Raw genomic sequence first — 20621 nt, 5'->3', positions numbered from 1 at the left:
TTGAAGGTACACAACGACCTGTGTCTCGCCATCGACGCCGGCGACTGTGCAATCTTGCTCCTTCTCAACCGCAGCACAGCGTTCGATACAGTGGACCACACCATCCTTATTGACCGTCTCCGGTACGGGGTTGGCGTTGATGGCACTGCCCTGAGTTGGTTCGTTTCCTACCTCAAAAATAGGAGTTTCTCCATCAACATAGGCAATTATTCCTCTTCCCCAGCTACCCTCTCCTGCGGGGTTCCACAAGGCTCCATCCTAGGCCCCATTCTCTTCTCTCTATAAATGCTCCCCCTCGGCCAAATCATTCAAAGGCACGGCATTTCTTTCCACTGCTATGCGGATGACACACAGCTTTATCTCCCCCTGAAACCCAACAACCGGTCAAATTTAATCAGCCTCATGCACTGCCTTGAGGACATAAAATGTTGGATGGCACAGAACTTCCTTCAACTAAACGAGAGCAAGTCTGAGGTCATCCTATTCAACGCTGTGGTAAAAGCCAGCTTCTTCCAGCTTCGTACCATAGCTAAAATCAAACCATTCCTCCAATTTGACGACATTGAAAAAATCATCCACGCATTCACTTCCTCCCGCCTAGACTACTGCAACTCCCTATACACTGGGATCAGCCAATCGTCCCTGTCCCACCTGCAATTGGTCCAAAATGCCGCAGTGAGACTCCTGACGGGTACCCGTAAAAGGGACCACATCACCCCGATTCTGGCCTCTCTCCACTGGCTCCCAGTACGGTACAGAATCAACTTCATGCTCCAGTGGCTTCACATACAAAGCCCCAAACGGGCTTGCCCCCCCCCCCCCATTTCAAAATCTTCTAACCCACCACTCTATCTCCAGGTCCCTCGGGTCGGCCGACTTGGGGCTACTGACTATCCCGTGGTCTAGGCTTAAGCTCGGGGGTGACCGCGCTTTTGCGGTTGCAGCTCCTAGACTGTCGAACAGCATCCCTCTCCCCATCAGAACTGCCCCCTCCATCAACTCCTTTAAGTCCAGGCTCAAAACCTATTTCCACTCCCGAGTGTTTGAGGCCCTCTGAGGGGACGCTGTGAACTGTTTATGTATGTGCTGTTATGTTTGTGTGCCATTGTATGTTCGTTCTTAGTACCTGAACTGATGTACAGCACTTTGGTCAACGTGGGTTGTTTTTAAATGTCCTCTACAAATAAAATTGACGACTTATTTAACAAGTATGTTAATCTGCAGAGTTACTGTCTGTTCCTTGTACCTAGCAATGGAAAATGGTGGAATTGCTCTTTTTCAACTACCACTGATATATGGAGCAAGTGGGTGCTTTCTGTGTCATAGATGTGAGGTTTTGTATGCAGAATTGCATTTAAAAAAAACTTCCCCGATGATTCTCATGAGGTTTTTCTATTAACTGTAAGACATACAGAAACCTCCTTGTAACTCTTGTGGAGTGTGGCATTGTTGGCTGTCCAATAGTCTTGATGTGATGTCAACACAGGTTGTGGATGGGCATGAGCAATACCCTGAATGCATCCGCGTTTTTTGAATCGGATGTTCATGGCATGCATGGAGTCTGAAATTCCAGAATTTCAACTATGTTGCATGCAGAATCTCATGCAATTTCAAGGGAGTGCTGCATTGTTAAGATTTGACTCTTATGACCAAAGAGTGCTGCGTTGTTAAGATTTTACCCTTCTGGCAAAATAATACACTGAGTTTTAATGATTCGTGCAAGTCTCGTAATTATATTTTGGAAAAAAATTATGTTTTTTGGGTGTCCTGTTAAGTTTCATTTTCATCAACCAAGATCAAAAACTAAGTGGTCATTCTGTCCAAGAATAGTAAAGGTGGACATTCATCAAATTGAACTCAGTTGGATTATGTATTTTTCAATAGCTGTTGCATGTGTGGAATATATGAGCATTGCATTTTAATTGGTCAACAATGTTTGTGACATGAAGTGTTTCTACAAATATAGTTTTCTTCCCTACTATTGAACAGCTGTTTTAAGGTGGGGAATAACAAAGAAGGACCTGGTGAGGGGGGCCGCTTTGAGGGGAGGGGGAAGAACAAAGGATGATCTGGTGTGGGATACTTAATTAATTCATATTTGAATGAAATGGGGAAGACACAATAAAAAACAATTTCAAAACAGCAAATGAAGAGAGTGAATTAAAGATGGAAATCCACCAGGAGGTGGAAAAGCCAATAAAGGTTCGAGCCTTTGTTCAGACCAGAAGAGAGAGAAATGCCCAGAAGAACTATTTGTCCTAACTTATTTTATTTCGGTCGTAACCAACCTTGTAAATTCACGTTGAATCATTTCTGAGTAAACAATTCCCAGCTTGCATGATCTATTGTGCCTGGGCTCTTCACCAAATGCAGAATATGATTACTAATTAATTTCTTAATTTATTTGAGCTGTTTTTGTCTTAAAATAGCAAGTCAGTTTCAACAAATATTCCAATTTGATGATAAATTAAAGCTGCTGCAATTTTTGTAATGGCAAATCTTGAGGGTTTGTTGCACAATTCTATTGCATTGCTCTGGCATATTTAACAGGTACAAGTCTGCAATACTACCATATTTAACATTTGATAGCAAAAAAGGAAAATGTCCTAAGCACTGGATGCCTGGAACAGGAAAGCAGAGTATTATCTGAATGGTGACCGATTGGGAGAAGGGGAGATGCAACGTGACCTGGGTGTCATGGTGCACCAGTCATTGAAAGCAAGCATGCAGGTGCAGCAGGCAGTGAAGAAAGCGAATGGTATGTTGGCATTCATAGCAACAGGATTTGAGTTTAGAAGCAGGGAGGTTCTGCTGCAGTTGTACAGGGCCTTGGTGAGACCGCACCTGGAGTATTGTGTGCAGTTTTGGTCTCCTAACCTGAGGAAAGACGTTCTTGCCTTAGAGGGAGTACAGAGAAGGTTCACCAGATTGATCCCTGGGATGGCGGGACTTTCATTTGAGGAAAGACTGGATAGACTGGGCTTGTACTCGCTGGAATTTAGAAGACTGAGGGGGGATCTTATAGAAACATATAAAATTCTTAAGGGGTTGGAGAGGCTAGATGCGGGAAGATTGTTCCCGATGTTGGGGGAGTCCAGAACCAGGGGTCACAGCTTAAGGATAAGGGGGAAGTCTTTTAGGCCCGAGATGAGAAAACATTACTTCACACAGAGAGTGGTGAGTCTGTGGAATTCTCTGCCACAGAAGGTAGTTGAGGCCAGTTCATTGGCTATATTTAAGAGGGAGTTAGATGTGGCCCTTTTTGCTAAAGGGATCAGGGGGTATGGAGAGAAGGCAGGTACAGGCTACTGAGCTGGATGATCAGCCATGATCATATTGAATGGCGGTGCAGGCTCGAAGGGCCGAATGGCCTACTCCTGCACCTATTTTCTATGTTTCTATGTTTCTATCCAAACGGTCAGTGCTGGAAATCTCATCGGAGATCTCACTGGTTACTGGCCTTGTGTTTTCTCCTCTTTGCCACATTTCCCGCCCTTTGTCTTCTTTTTAAACTTCTTCAGTCTAAACCTTTTGTTTCAGTTTCTTATGACAAGTAATAGCAGGATTTCTTCCTTTCTATCCCTCACTGCCTTTGCTATCCAACTTGCGAAGTGTTGATCCTGATTTAAAATTAAGTTGTTGCTCAAAATGTAGTCTTTTGGGGTCTCAGCATTTGGATAATAAACTCCTCCCCCACTTTCCAGATTCTGCAAAAGATTGTGAATTCTTAGGGAAAATGGCAATGGTGCCTTGGGTAAATGTCACACCCTGAGTATGTGAGGAAATGTTTCCTGCTTATGAACATAATGTTTTTGATGAATCCTCTTTAAAGCAAGCAGATGTGTATTTAAAAGGTGTAGGAAGGAACTGGAGATGGTGGAGAAAAAGGATTGGTGGCGTTTCGAGTTGGACCCTTTCTTCAGATTTGTGCAGGAAGCCGGACTTGATAAAATCAGAGATGGTCTGAGAGAAAAGAGACTGGTGCTCATCTGTGGAGTTATGGTCCAGGGGTAAGTAGGAGGAGGTGTCTGAGAGCTGGCGCCTGGCCTCAATCAGGTAAAGGTTAGCCTGCCAGACTACCATGGCCCCTCCCTTAACAAGTGACAGGTTTGAACTCTTGTGCAGCTGCAGCCAAATAATTTGCTGATATTCTGTGAGGAGGTTGCCTCGAATTATAATTGGGTATGACGTTGACAAGCACTTAAGCGATTGCAACTCATCAAGGGAGTGAACATCTCAGAAGAGAAAACCAGAACAAAGTCCATCTTCTTGCAGTCTCACCCTTTGCTGCCCACGTCATTAAAATGATGGCTGTGCTAACATGTATCATTTATATATAAAGAAAAGTGAACTTTCATCCAATGTCTATAGCTTCACAGAACGTAGCAAAATGTAACTTGGTTTCAAAATGCACAACAGTTCAAAGTGCACCTCAGGTGCTGCCTGTGCGGAGTTTGTACGTTCTCCCACAGGGGTTTTCTCTGGGTGCTCTGGTTTCATCCCACATTCCAAAGAATAACAGGTTTGTATGTTGTCTCTCGTGTGGTAGGATAGTGTTAGTGTATGGGGTGATTGCTGATCGGGGTGGACTCGGTGGGCCAAAGAGCCTGTTTTAATAAGTTTAAAGTAAGAGTCTAAAGAGAGGCAAAACGGTCAGAACCTTTTTCTCAAGGTGGTAATGTCAAAGGCTAGAAGGCATTGCTTTAGGTTGAGAGGGCACAGTTTAAAGAAGAGGTGCGATGTATTTTGTTTTTTACACAGGGGGGTCGTGGGTGCTTGGTATACACTGCCAGGGATGGCGGTGGAGACGGATACGACAGTGGCATCTAAGAGGTTTTTAGATACACATGGACAGAAGTAAAGTAACTTTCGATTTATTCACAAAATGCTGGAGTAACTTAGCAGGTCAGGCAGCATCTCGGGAGAGAAGGAATGGGTGACTTTTCGGGTCGAGACCCTTCTTCTGCAGTTATTTTCTTATACAGTAAAGTAACTTTGTTTTATTAGACATGCGTTTTGAATATAAGCACCACTTCTCAACAATTATCAAATTTTATAATCTATAAATTGGAATCCCACATTAGCAGAGACCAATTTGGAGTTCAGATCAGTTGTAGTGCAATAGTTAAAATAGGGCAAAAGCTTTGATCGAAAGAGGAAATGTGTGCTTCCAGTTAGTGTGCACCTGACCAATTAGTTAAGGTACAAGTAAATATAGATCTATTTAGTTTGTCGTGTTGGACTCTGTTCTCTCATTACGGTTCATTGAGATCATTCTACATCTTTAATGATGGATAATGTTAGACCTTTTGACTAAGATGCAAATTGTACTGTGAAATCCGATGCCTGCCAAGATAGTTTAAAAATTAAACCTGACAGCTTTGTTAATTTGTTAAATGGCCACGAGTGTCCAAAGACAAGTTGTTGAATGATTTTTAAACTGCTTGATAGTTATCGCACTGCAAAACACTCAACCCTACAGTGCCGCGTCTCACATTTGCTTGTATTAAACTCCATCTGCCATTTCTCCACCCATGTCTATGCCCTGCTGAATACTTTGACAGCCATCCTCGCAGTCCACAACTCCAGCAATCTTGGTGTCATCTGTAAATTTACTAACCAACCCATCTACATATGCGTCTAAGTCGTTTATGTGCATCACAAGCAACAGAGATCCCAGCACAGATCCCTGTGGAATCAGTCTTCCACTCAGAGTAGCACCCCCCCACTACCCTCTGCCTTTTGGATGCTGAAATAGGGAAGGTTTGGAAATGTATGGAACGTGGGCGGCACGGTAGCGCAGCGGTAGAGTTGCTGCTTTACAGCGAATGCAGCGCCGGAGACTCAGGTTCGATCCTGACTACGGGTGCTGTACTGTAAGGAGTTTGTACGTTCTCCCCGTGACCTGTGTGGGTTTTCTCCGAGATCTTCGGTTTCCTCCCACACTCCAAAGACGTACAGGTATGTAGGTTAATTGGCTGGGTAAATGTAAAAATTGTCCCTAGTGTGTGTAGGATAGTGTTAATAGTGTTAGTGTGCGGGGATCGCTGGGCGGCGCGGACTTGGTGGGCCGAAAAGGCCTGTTTCCGCGCTGTATATATATGATATGATATGATATGTGCAGACAAGTGGTTCTACCTGAGTTGGGCATCTTGGTTGGCATGGATGAAATGAGCTGAAGGGCCCGTTTACCTGTGTATCGCTCTGACTATTTGTCTCTATCCCTAATGGCTCTTTTGGAAAGTGGTGGTGAGCCTGGGTAAGGATAGCATTTGGCCCTTCAGTTATGATAGATAAGCAAACCAGGGGGATTTTCAAAACAAGCCTGATTTTGTGATTATTACTACTGACACAAGTATTTTGTTTCTTCAAATTACAGAAAGCCTATATTCAACTTGCACAGTAGCCTTGTGCTTTGAGTTTGTTAAACAAGTAACTTGACCAGAATGCCACCGCTATATAGCAGGGCTCGGTTTGTTTGTACCCAGCCACCTGTGTTCAGGAAACATGTTCCCAATGTTGGGGGAGTCCAGAACCAGGGGCCACAGTTTAAGAATAAGGGGTAGGCCATTTAGAACGGAGATGAGGAAAAACGTTTTCAGTCAGAGTTGTAAATCTGTGGAATTCACTGCCTCAGAAGGCAGTGGAGGCCAATTCTCTGAATGCATTCAAGAGAGAGCTAGATAGAGCTCTTAAGGATAGCGTAGTCGGGGGGGTATGCGGAGAAGGCAGGAACGGGGTACTGATTGAGAATGATCAGCCATGATCACATTGAATGGTGGTGCTGGCTGAAAGGGCTAAATGGCCTCCTCCTGCACCTATTGTTTATTGTCTATTGAACAGTTTCTAGATTGGCTCAGGTCAATGTAGCAGTCTGGCTGGCGATATTGTAAAAAAAAATGTCGACTTTGCCGCCTTCCATGTTTGGAAAGGATCCATCTTTTATCGTTAATGATTAACCAAGTTCAGTAGTTAACCTTTGGGCATCGCTGTAAGGTGTGGTTTGTCTGTTGAAAGTGATATTACATCGTGAATTGGTTGGTGTATTCGGCTTTTTTAAAAAATGTCATGAAAGAACATTTCTGCTAACTGCTTTGCAAATGGGACATGTACAAGTTCACTTATGATTAACCAAGCGCAAATACTGAGCTTGCCAGACTACATAAGTTTGATCTGTTCTTCCGCCTTTGAAACGTTCAACTGTTAAATGGATAAGAGATATACGTTGCCTGTTCCCGGTAAGTGCATGTGTGATACTGGTAATATCGAGTGAGAAGTGACCTTTTTTTCCTATTGAAATAAACTGGAGTGCAATGCTCTACTTCTCAGCTGACTGGGGAATAAAAATCTAAGTATTAGATAGACCATTATTGGAAATATTGGCAAGCTATTCCAAGATACATCCCCTGTTCAAATGAACACGTGCTTTAAGAGAGTTAAATTTAACGTGTATTACAATTCTTTAGATAGGATAAACGCAGAGTCTCTTGCCCAGAGTCGGGGAAATCGAGAACCAGAGGAAATAGATTTAAGGTGAGGGGGGAAAAAATTAATAGGAACCTGAGGGGTAATGACTTCATACAAAGGGTGGTGAGTCTGTGGAACGAGCTGCCACAGGAGGTAGTTGAGGCAGGTACTATTGTAATGTTTAAGAAACATTTTGGCAGGTACCTGGATAGGATAGGTTTATAGGATATGAGCCAAATGCAGGCAGGTGGGACTAATGTAGATGGGGCATGTTGGTCAGCGTGAGCAGGTTGGGCTGAAAAGCCTGTTTTTATACTGTGTGACTCCAATTCAATGCTGAATTTGCATTGCTCATAGCATTGTCAAAATCTAAGGATTCAACTCCACTTGCATATATTTGGGCCTCATATTGAGGAACTACAATATTATTGATGTCTGCTTTCACCGAGACTTGGTGAAATGAAACTCACGATCAATTTCTATGCAGCCTTTGGATGACTTGAGAAGTGTTGAGAGATCATGACCTTAAATTCAGCAAAAACAAAAATCATGAGTGATCACTTCCCTCACATAGGCTTCCGAGACTAGGGCTCGGAAGGGGGGGGAGGGGGGGTGCTGAGAAAGCATAGGGGGACCTGGCATGGGGGTCAACTGCCGCGAGAACCCACCCATCCTTCTTTTCCGGCAGCTCTTCTGTTGCAGAGTTTGGATCTCACCTTGGCCTCCTCAGCTATCTCCTATTCCACTGTACTGGAAAAGAAGCAGGTCATCTCTCGTGACGGGTTGTCTAAGAAAATTGAGGGGCTGCTGCACTCTTGTTAGGGAGGCCTGGCGTCTTGAAAGCTATTACATGATGAAAGATGGTCTCTTTAACTACAGGAATTTCCAGTGCTGGTGCATGTCATGAATGACCGGGATAGATGCTCCTTCCCTGGTTCTGTTTGCTATTTTATCGTATTTAATGTGTTGGGTGAAATACTTGAAAGCTATTGTATAAGTCTTTGACCAGGGACAAAAATTAAAGGTTCAATAAAAAATCCTGAGGGGTGCTCTGGTTTTATTACTGAACCACATGTGCTCCGAGGCGAGGATCTTTGCCACTCCTACTCCTCTTGCTGAGGGAGACGTGTTGCGTCCTGCTGCTGTTACTAGCAATTTAAGCAGCAGTGATTTTATCCTTTGCAGCAAATAGGAATCTGACGTTCTGTCGTTTGTCAGCACTGGGATTGAGTGTCGGGAAGGTTGGGGACGATTGCATTCGTATCTTCCCCAGCAATTTATAATTACATTCAGTTAGAGCTGCCAAAATATGAGTGAGTCTCCCTTTCTGGCCTGTTAAAACCTGGAGTCAGTTCAGTGGGATCTCTACCATTCAACTCATAATGTCAGCAAGCTGCCTGCATAGTTTAATTTTGTTGAAGAATTCTCCCAATGCAGCATTTTCATGAATTGAATGTCATTCAATGATCAATTTAAAAAATCAACATAAGCTCAAAGAAGAAGCTAAATAGTCATTGATATAAAAGTTGTGGTTACACTATACTCGGCAGCAACTAGAATGTGTAATTTAAATTTGTGTAAAATAAAATTACTACAATCAATAAATAGATGAAATTTGTAGCATTGATTTCTCTCTCTCTCTGCCATTTTTGGTTTTATCTTGAATGCTCTCAATAGGACAATATTTACAATAGTGACAATAGGACACATTTACCAGATTTTCTCTACTGTGTTCTTGCTGGATTACTGAACAGAAGAGAAGGGAGAGAGCAGATTAGGAGAAAAAATAAGTGTTGGAGAGTAACTCGGTCAGGAAGCTTATCTGTGGAACATGTATAGGTGACAATTCAGGTCGGGAACCTTCTTCAGATTCCAGTTCTCTGGAAATGCTGCCTGACCTGCTGAGTTATTCCAGCATTTTTTTTGTAAACCAATATCTGCAGTTCCTTGTTTCTCCATTGTGCAATAGGCAAATATCTTGTTTCTTATCTCTTAGAAATAAAAAATCTAAAGTACAGTACCTGAAAAAGGAACTGCTTCGCACTTTGTTCCAATTGCACATTTTTAATTGCCATGAAATGATTTGAGCGATGACGTTTGTTTGTAGGTACCAGAAATCGTTATTCAGGTTTTGATCAGGTCAGAAATAGCGCATTGCTTCATTTGAAAACGGCAGTGTGTTACAATAGTGGATGATGATTTGTAAATAATTCATTGATCTCGTCCCAAGACATCATTTGTTTGGGCTGTTTCATAAATATTCAGTCTTGTCCACAAGGTCAAAAAAACTGGTTTTCACCAGTGTCCTACACGAATCAATGTGTGCATTGTTCTTTAATGAAATGTGATATTCCTGATTCCAAAACTTTAAAACAGCTGCATTTTTTTTTAAATGATTAATTTTTACTGGCAATGAAGGAATACTCTTACCACAATGCAATTAAAGACAACTCATTAAATGTATTCAAGAAGTTTTATATTTCTCTTGGGGCAAGAAGGATAAAAGTATCGGGTGAAAACTGGAGGAGGGTATTAAATTTGGCTCATCAGTTCTGATTATATTGAATGGAGATGCAGGCTTGAAAGGTGAAATTATTGCCCACACATGCTTCTATTTTCAATGTTTCAATGTTTTCTCAGTTCCGTTTCATTTTGAGAAGGTGAATCATTTCGCAGATTACAGCTTTCAAATGCTAAAGTTGGTGTTTCTCAATTTCTGCTGCAATATTTTAGACAGCAGTGTCTTTGAATTTACTTTCAGAACTGCTCATTTATTTACCGAGATACTCATGAATCGCGGTTGAGACTAATTTGAAACCAATGTTTACAGATCTCAATGTGATGCCTCCTCTCGTTGTGCTTGTTTTGGACAAAAAGTCAATTACCTGAATAGGGAGAACACAGATGAGTACCTGAACCACCAAGGCATAGAAGGCTAAGGATCAGGTGCTGGACAAAGGATTATTATAGATGATTGGGATGGACCATGGAACTTCACACAGGGGAATCTAATCCTGTTGTTTCAAATGTCAGAGCAAACTGTCGGCCATGTAGTAGATAGACACACAATGCTGGGGACAGGCAGCATCTCTGGAGAGAAGAAGTGGGTGACGTTTCGGGTCGAGACCCTTCAGACTAGTAGTAATGTAGTAAGTGTGCTTCTAGACAATGACATTGATCAGTATTCCCCCTTCCTCAGGTTATGACTTTGTGTTCAGATATTGCAGCTCAGGATTTCTCCTGATCAAGTTGAGGATATTCAGAATTGTTGAGGGCTGTTTGTACCACTTAAATAATTTGTCAGAAAATATACTGAGGATTTTAAATAGAGAAATTATTTTATTCCAAGGTTGAAACCGTTTATTGTTTCATGCAACTAATGTGATTATGAAATCAAATGCTATCAACTCTGGAATCTTTCACATGATGGCATCACGCAAAGATAAGGAATAAATTGTGTTATTATTCTGTTCTGATGCAGTAACTAAAGTAGGTGGCTTCTACTGCAGCGAAGCAGTAACAGCCAGGGATGTCTGGTGCATTTTCTTCCCTGTGGCAAAATACTTTGTAACATACCACTTAAAGGATTTTTTTCAATTGTACGTGAAGATGCCTTTCATGTTAAGTATCTGTGCTGGGTTGATTTCATTCCAAAGAGGAAGAAAGATTTCAGGGGGAGAATAAGACCACCGTGGCTGAGAAGGGAGGTCAAGAACAACATAAAAGCGAAATTGAAGGCATATAACACTGCCAAGATTACTGGGAAGCCAGAGGACTGGGTTGTTTTTGAAGAACAACAAAAGGTAACTAAAAGGACAATATGGAGAGAAAAGATGAAGTACAAATGTAAGCTAGCCAATAATATTTAAAAAAAGATAGCAAGAGTTTCTACGGATATATAAAGAGTAAAAAAGAGGTAAGAGTGGACGTTGAGCCGCTGGAGAATGATGCAGAAGTGATAACGGGAAATCAAGAAATGGCAGAGGAATAGGTGAATCACAGGGAAAGAAGATTTAAAAAGAGTGCCAAAGGCCCAGGTTCGAGTAATTTACAAATTAGCCCTAAAGTAATTGATTAGGTAGCAGATAGAGAAGTGCAGCTGTAGTGGAGCGTCCTTGTTGAGGTGAAGTGCCTTGGGAGATAAAGTGTGAGTCTTTCGTTCAAGAGTATTCGTGGAGGAGGCTGAGGCAAAGAGACTACACTTGATCGAAATTTGTGATTTTTGTCCACTGAAGAAACGGCAGGCTAGTTGGTGCAGTTTGTTTCCTGCAGGATGTGGGAAGTCAGGGACACTGCTGGTGCTTCTGGAAACTACACCTGCAGGAATTGTGTCCAGGTGCAGCTTCTACATGAACGTGTTGGGGAACTGGAGAAGCAGCTGGATGACCTCGGGGGCCATTCGGGAAAACGAGAGTTTCCTGGACAGGACCTAGAGTAAGGTTGGCACGCCAAGGATACAGGAAGAGCGAAGCTGGGTGACTGTGAGAAAGGGGAGTAAACGTGGAGTGCAGGAGATCCCGGTGGCTGTGCCTGATGAAAAAAGGTGCACCCTCTTGGGAGCTGTTGGGGCAGGAGACACTTCCAGTCTAAATGGCGGACAGGTCAGTGGCTCCCAATCCTAGTAATGAGGTGAGACCGACATCGGGCAGAGCCATAGTGGTGGGTGACTCCAATGTCCAAGGTTCGGACAGGAGATTCTGTGGCGGCAGGGGAGACTGGGAAAATCAGGTTGGTACTGGACCCCAAGAAAGGGAGTTTGTGGAGTGCTTCCAAGATGGATTCTTAGAGCAGCTTGTACTGGAGCCTACCAGGGAGAAGGCAATTCTGGATTTAGTGTTGTGTAATGAACCGGATTTGATAAGGGAATCCAAGGTAAAGGAGCCATTATGAGGTAGTGACCATAATATGATAAGTTTTAATCTACAATTTGAGAGGGAAATGGGAACATCAGAAGTGTCAGTATTGCAGTTGAGCAAGGGGGACTTTGGAGGCATGGGGGAGGAGCTGGGCAAAGTTGACTGGAAAGAGACCCTTGCAGGGAAGACAGTGGAACAACATTGGCAGGTATATCTGGGAATAATACGGAAGATGCAGGATCAGTTCATTCCAAAGAGGAAGAAAGATTCTAAGGGGAGTAAGAGGTGACAGTGGCTGACAAGGGAAGTCAAGGACAATATAAAAATAAAAGAGAAGAAGTATAACATAGCAAAGATGAGCGGGAAGCGGGAAGTTGAGAAACTTTTAAAAAGCAACAAAAGATAACTAAAAAGGCAGTAAGGCGAGATAAGATGAGGTAAGGTAGCCAAGAATATAAAGGAGGATAGTAAAAGCTGCTTTAAGTATGTGGAGAGGAAAAAAATAGTTAAGACAAATGTGGGTCCCTTGAAGACAGAAACAGGTGAATTTATTATGGCATAATGTAAGAGATAACAACATATCATCCACCAACATTTCCGTCACCTACAACAGGACCCCACCACTGGCCATATCTTCCCATCCCCTCCCCTCTCTGCGTTCCGCAGAGACCGTTCCCTCCGCAACTCCCTGGTCCACTCGTCCCTTCCTACCCAAACCACCCTAACCCCGGGCACTTTCCCTTGCAACCGCACGAGATGCAACACCTGTCCCTTTACCTCCCCCCTCAACTCCATCAAAGGACCCAAACAGTCTTTCCAGGTGAGACAGAGGTTCACCTGCACCTCCTCCAACCTCATCTATTGCATCCGCTGCTCTAGATGTCAACTTATCTATATCAGCGAAACCAAGTGCAGGCTCGGCGATCGCTTCGCTGAACACCTGCGCTCGGTCCGCATTAACGCAACTGATCTCCCGGTGGCCCAGCACTTTAACTCCCCCTCCCATTCCCAGTCTGACCTCTCTGTCATGGGCCACCTCCAGTGCCATAGTGAGGCCCGCCGGAAATTGGAGGAGCAGCACCTCATATTTCGCCTGGGCAGTTTGCGGCCCGGTGGTATGAACGTCAACTTCTCCAACTTCAGATAGCTCCTCTGTCCCTCCCTTCCCCTCCTCCTTCCCAGATCTCCCTCTATCTTCCTGTCTCCACCTATATCCTTCCTTTGTCCCACCCCCGACATCAGTCTGAAGAAGGGTCTCGACCCGAAACGTCACCCATTCCTTCTCTCCCGAGATGCTGCCTGACCTGCTGAGTTACTCCAGCATTTTGTGAATAAATCAATTTATTATGGCAGACGAGTTGAACAGGTACTTTGAATCTGTCTTCATTAAGGAAAACACAAAAAATCTCCCAGATGTTCTCTTGGCCAGAGGACCTAGGATGACAGAGGAACTGGAGAAAATTCACATTAGGCAGGAAATGGTGTTGGGTAGACTGATGAGACTGAGGATGATAAATCCCCAGGGCCTGATGGTCTGCATCCTAGGGTACTTAAGGAAATGGCTCCAGAAATCGTGGACGCATTGGTGATCAGTTTCCAATGTTCTATGGATTCAGGATCAGTTCCTGTGGATGTTATCCCACTTTTTAAGAAAGGAAGGAGAGAGAAAACGGGGAATTATAGACTAGTTAGTCTGACATCAATGGTTGGGAAGATGCTGGAGTCAATTATAAAAGATGAAATAGTGGCACATTTGGATAGCAGTAACAGGATTGGTCCGAGTCAGCATGGATTTACGGGGGGGAAATCATGCTTGACTAATCTTCTGGAATTTTTTGAGGATGTAACTAGGAGAATGGACAAGGGAGAGCCAGTGGATGTAGTGTACCTGGACCTTCAGAAAACCTTTGATAAGGTCCCACATAGGAGATTAATGGGCAAAATTAGAACACATGGTATTGGGGGTACGGTACTGACATGGATAGAAAATTGATTGGAAGACAGGAAACAAAGAGTAGGTATTAACGGGTCCCTTTCAGATTGGCAGGCAGTGACTAGTGTTGTATAGTAAGGCTCTGTGATGGGACCGCAGCTATTTACAATGTATATTAATGACTTCAATGAAGGGATGATAAGTAACATTAGCAAATTTGCAGATGACGCAAAGCTGGGTGCAGTTTGAACTGTGAACTTTGAGGAGGATGCTATGAGGATGCAGGGTGACTTGGACAGGTTAGGTGAGTGGGCGCATGCCTGGCAGATGCCATTTAATGTGGATAAATGTGAGGTTATCCACTTTGGTGGCAAGAACAGCAAGGCAGATTATTGTCTGAATGGTGTCGGTAGGGAAAGTGGAAGTACAATGAGATCTGGGTGTCCTTGCAGTGAAGAAAGCTAATGGCATGTTGGCCTTCAGAACAAGAGGAGTTGAGTATAGGAGCAAAGAGGTCCTTCTGCAGTTATACAGGGCCCTAGTGAGACCCTACCTGGAGTATTGTGTGCAGTTTTGGTCTCCAAATTTGAGGAAGGACATTCTTACTGTTGAGGGAGTGCAGCGTAGGTTCACGAGGTTAATTCCCGGGATGGCAGGACTGTCATATGTTGAAAGAATGGAGCGACTGGGCTTATATACACTGGAATTTAGAAGGATAAGAGGGGATCTTATTGAAACATATAAGATTATTAAGGGATTGGACACGCTAGAGGCAGGAAACATGTTCCTGATGTTGGGGGAGTCCAGAACTAGGAGCCACAGTTTAAGAATAAGGGGTAGGCCATTTAGGACGGAGATGAGGAAGAACTTTTTCACCCAGTGAGTTGTGAATCTGTGGAATTCTCTGCCTCAGAATTCTCTCCAATTCTCTGGATGCTTTCAGGAGAGAGTTTAGAGCTCTTAAAGATAGCAGAGTCAAGGGATATGGGGAGAAGGAAGGAACGGGGTACTGATTGTGAATGATCTGCCGTGATCACAGTGAATGGCGGTGCTGGCGCGAAGGGCTGAATGGCCTACTACTGCACCTATTGTCTATTGAATTGAATAACTTTTTTGCATCAGTCTTCACAGTGGAAGACACCAACAGTGTGCCTACAATCGTAGAGAGTCAGGGGGTGGAAGTTAGTGGAGTGGTGATTACTAAGGAGAAGGTGCTAGGAAGCTGAAAATTCTGACGGTAGATAAGTCGACTGGATGGGCTGCACCCTATGGTTCTGAAGGAGGTGGGCTCATAGATTGTGGAGGTATCCAGAAATCAGAGGTGCAAAGGGACTTGGGAGTGCTGGTGCAGGATGCCAAAAAGTTAATTTGCAAGTCGAATCGGTAGTAAGGAAAACAAATTCAATTCCAGCATTTATATCAAGAGGACTGGAATACAAAAACAGAGATGCAATGCTGAGGCTCTGTCAGGCACTGGTCAGGCTGCATTTGAAATACAGTGAGCAAATTTAGGTTCCATATCTGAGGAAGGATGTTTTTGCTCTGGAGAGGGCCCAGAGGAGGTTTACAAGAATAATTCCTGCAATTAGTGGGTTAGCATATGATGAGTGTTTGACAGCACTGGGCCCCTAATCGCTGGAGTTTAGAAGGTGGAGGGAGGACGTCATTGAAACATGCAGAATAATGAAAGGCATAGATAGAGTGGATGTGGAAAGGATGTTTCCACTGGTGGGAGGGTCTGGGACCAGAGGTCAGAGCCTCATAATTAAAGGGCACTCTTTTAGAAAGGAGGTGAGGAGGAACTTCTTTAGTCAGAGGGTAGTTAACTTGTGAAGTTTATTGCCACAGAGGGCTGTGAAGGCCAAGACAGTGGACACTTTTAAGGCAGAGATAGAAACATAGAAAATAGGTGCAGGAGGAGGCCATTCGGCCCTTTGAGCTAGCACCGCCACTCATTGTGATCATGGCTGATCATCCACAATCAGTAACCCGTGCCTGCCTTCTCCCCATATCCCTTGATTCCACTAGCTCAAGGGAGTGAGGAGGAGGCTATTCGGCCCATCAAGTTTACTCTGCCATTTATCTGGTTCCTGGTTTTAAAACTTAAATGCACCTGAAGGATATCTCTACTTTGGAGCCACTCTGACCAAGATGGTTTATAGTGCTCAATCTTTCCATAGAACCACCCTTTCTCTTGAGCGCAAAACCGTGTTGGAGGGACCTAACGGGTTAGGCAGCATCTGTTGAGGGAATGAGTCATCAGTCTAAAGAAGATTAGTGATCCGAATTGTCATCCATCCATTCGCTGAACAGTTATTGCCTGACCCACTGAGTTCATCCAGTCTGAGGAAGGGTCTCGACCCGAAACATCACCTGAAACATCCAAAGATGCTGCCCGACCTGCTGAGTCGGGCATTTTGTTTCCATCTTCTGATTTCATACAGTACTTTGTTTTTGTTCTGGATTCCAGCTCCTGCAGGTTATTTCTTCATCTTTTCTGTTCTTGTCTTTTTCAAATGTTTCCTCTTAAAAAGAACTGTCCTATTTGTGTTGGATAGTCCCATCTTTTATTTATCAAGCACCATCTGGAATGAAAAGGTTATGCAATTTTATTGCCTTTTAAACATGACATTTATGATTTGGAGGTAAAAGAGTAAAGGGCAACTGATTTTGCATCCTTGATCTGGCATATGCAATAACAATGTTGATTGTTGAAAATTAAGGTATTTGTAGATATTTGAAAGTATGGATGAAACCAAGTAACAAACTAAAATGAAAAGTAACAAATGAAGGGTCCCGACCTGAAACATCGCCATTTTCTCCAGAGATGCTGCCTGACCTGCTGAGTTACTCCAGTGTTTTGTGTCTATCTTTAACAAATGAAAATTCCTGGTCGAAATGGAGAGGTGATTGTACAAAAACAAGGAAAACACAAAATGCTGTTGGAAACTATATTTAGGTGATATACACTCAACAACATAATGAATTTTATTACCACATTCCAGTATATGAATCACTTTCTTGGACATTAAGTGGGAGTTAAATCCCTGAGGCAATTAGACTGCTTGAGGAAGCAGGTGACATCACTATCTCGTGTCCATTCTGAAATTTTAATATCCACCTGCGCAACTGTCAAACCACCTCCTCTCCATAAACATAGTTTGCTTTATTGTCCCGTGTACCGAGGTACAGTGAAAAGCTTTTGTTGCGTGCTAGCCAGTCAGCGGAAAGCCAAAACACATGATTACAATCGAACCATCCACAGTGCACAGATACACCATAAAAGGAATAACTTGACTAATGTTTGGTGCAAGTTAAAGTCCAGTAGATTCCGATCAAAGATAGTCTGAGTGTCTCCAATGATGTAGATAGTAGCTAATGACTGCGCTGTAGTTGTTTGTTTGTAGTTGTAACTGATGGTTCAGTTACCTGATAATAGCTGGGGAAAAACGGCCCCTAAACCTGGAGGTGTGTGTTTTCACACATCTACACCTTTTGCCCAATGGGAGATGTGGGGGAAGAGGGAGTGGCCGGGGTGCGACTCATCCTTGATTATGCCGGTGCCCTTGCTGAGGAAGTGCAAGGTGTAAATGGAGTAAATGGAAGGAAGGTTGGTTTGTGTGATGATTGGTTGTCCCCAAATTCTCCTTCTAGAAATTTCCAAGTTTTGAAATAACATCATCAACCCTGAATCTAAGCAGCAAGTAAGATTTATTGTTTTCCTCTGAGAAATGTGCATTGATTTGTTGAAATACCTCAGGGTTTAAAAAGAAAACCGTGGAACTTTCTAGAAGGAGAATTTGGGGACAATCGTACAGTTGTTGCATGCCCAGATCATCACACAAACCAACCTCCCTTCCATTTACTCCATTTACACCTTGTGCTTCCTCGGCAAGGCCACCGGCATAATCAAGGACGGGTCGCACCCCAGCCACTCTCTCTTCCCCCCCACATCTCCCATTGGGCAAAAGGTGTAGAAGTGTGACACCTTCAGATTTAGGGGCAGTTTTTCCCCCAGCTATTATCAGGCAACTGAACCATCCTACCAACAACTACAGCGCAGTCATGAGCTATCTACATCATTGGCGACTCTCAGACTATCTTTGATTGGAATCTACTGGACTTTAACTTGTACCAAACATTAGTCATGTTGTTCCTTTTATGGTGTTTCTGTGCACTGTAGATGGTTCGGTTGTAATCATGTGTTTTGTCTTTCCGCTGATTGGCTAGCACGCAACAAAAGCTTTTCACTGCACCTTGGTACGCATGATAATAAACTAAACTATGTTTATGAAAAGGATTGGGCATTTGCTTAAGTGGATATTAAAATTTCAGATTGAACACGAGATAGTGATGTCACCTATTTCCTCAGGCAGTCTCTATTGCTTCAGTCCAAGAAAGCGATTAATGTACTGGAAATTTGGCAATAAGATTCCTTATGTTGTTGAGTGTATATATTGTGTTCACTTCTGAAAGGGTCAATGAACTGGAGTGTTCACCCTTCTGTGTGGGAAGGAACTGCAGATGCTGGTTTAAACTGAAGATTGACATAAAATGCTGGAGTAAATCAGCAGGATAGGTAGCATCTCAGGATAGAAGGAATGGGTGACATTTTGGGTCGAGACCAAAGATAGTGGAGTACCAAGATAGACCACTCGACTCTGAAAACCGTAATAGGGCATGGGTAAATTTTAGCGGCATTTTAGTAGGCAGATTCTGTGTGCTAGACTGGGCAGTATTCATAACTCTCTGCAATTTCTTCCTATATAAAATGTTTGCAAGCAATTATTTTTGTTCAACTTCTTGGATAAGTTGATAGTTGACATTTATAACTATTTCTTGAAGAGTTACAGCTTCGTGATCTTTAAACTTTGGATGTTACTGATTGAATATTTGCACTCGAGATCCACTCTGTCTGTATCTGGCCAATTGATCATATTTAATGAACTGTTCTTTGCTTTCTCTGTTAATTTTAATTTCACCTCCATGAGCTATATCTCTTGTTTTATTTTTTAAAGTAATGGAAGTGGAGATTAGGCATTTGCAAGCAATAGAACTCTACTGCATCCACAATGTAATTGAAAAGACATTTAACTTAATACTTAGAGCCAAGAAAATTTCAAGATTGAAAAGACTAGGCTTGTATTCACTGGAGTTTAGAAGGATGAGAGGGGATCTTATAGAAACATATGAAATTATACAAGGACTGGACAAGCTAGAAGCAGGAAAAATGTTCCCAATGTTGGGCGAGTCCAGAACCAGGGGCCACAGTCTTAGAATAAAGGGGAGGCCATTTAAAACTGAGGTGAGAAAAAACTTTTTCACCCAGAGAGTTGTGAATTTGTGGAATTCTCTGCCACAGAGGGCAGTGGAAGCCAAATCACTGGATGGATTTAAGAGCGAGTTAGATAGAGCTCTAGGGGCTAGTGGAATCAAGGGATATGGGGAGAAGGCAGGCACGGGGTATTGATTGGGGACAATCAGCCATGATCACAATGAATGGCGGTGCTGGCTCAAAGGGCCGAATGGCCTCCTCCAGCACCTATTTTTTATGTTTCTAATTGGTGAATTGATTAGTTAAAAACCCTTGACACCACTAAAATGACCAATGCTGCCTGATGTGGTACAGAAGCATGAATCCAATACAAATAGACAGTGTCGGATCACTATATATATATATAATATATATGTATGTATAATAATAATAATAATAATAATATTCATTTATTGTCATTGCAACGAGTACAACGAAATTAAAAAAATAGCCAATCCTGACGGTGCGTACAAACATATATGCAATAAATGCAAAAACAAATAAATACATAAATACAATTAAATACAATTATATTAAGTACAAGATTTTTTAACGGTGTTGCCTAGTGCAAAGGTAGTGTTCAGTTCTCGTATGGCCCTGGGGTAAAAACTGTTCTTAAGTCTGTTTGTTCGGGATTTGATCGACCTGAAACGTCGACCAGAGGGCAGATGAACAAACAGACGGTGGCTGGGGTGGGATGGATCTTTTATTATTTTGCCTGCTCTACTGAGGCAGCGTAGGCTGAACAGGTGCTCCAGGGAGGGCAGTGAGCAGCCGATGATCTTCTGGGCCGTCGTGATGACCCTCTGAAGGGCCTTCCTGTCCTTTTCTGAGCAGCTGGCATACCATGTGGTTATACAGTATGCCAGCACACTCTCGATGGAGCAGCGATAGAAGGACAACATGAGATTCTCCTGCAGGTTGGTTTTCCTGAGGATCCTCAGGAAGTGGAGTCTCTGCTGTGCCTTCTTTACTGTGGTGATGGTGTTGGTAGACCAGGTAAGATCCTCTGCGATGTGCGTACCCAGGAACCTGAAAGCTGGTACCCTTT

The 20621-nt window shown here is 43.1% G+C and overlaps 1 protein-coding gene across 1 annotated transcript in view; it reads left to right on the top strand.

The window, feature by feature from the left end:
• The first annotated feature begins 7132 nt into the window (after positions 1-7132).
• Positions 7133-20621, top strand: part of atp8b1 (ATPase phospholipid transporting 8B1) — a 114822-nt gene continuing 101333 nt past the window's right edge. Inside the window, exon 1 of the mRNA XM_078409544.1 lies at positions 7133-7238. Within this exon, the coding sequence (XP_078265670.1) occupies positions 7208-7238 (31 nt within the window). The 5' untranslated portion in view covers positions 7133-7207. The remainder of the gene's footprint in view (positions 7239-20621) is intronic.

The sequence above is a fragment of the Rhinoraja longicauda genome, chromosome 1 (genome assembly GCF_053455715.1).
Source record: "Rhinoraja longicauda isolate Sanriku21f chromosome 1, sRhiLon1.1, whole genome shotgun sequence".
NCBI lineage: Eukaryota > Metazoa > Chordata > Chondrichthyes > Rajiformes > Arhynchobatidae > Rhinoraja > Rhinoraja longicauda.
This window is presented reverse-complemented; position numbering and strand designations above follow the sequence as displayed.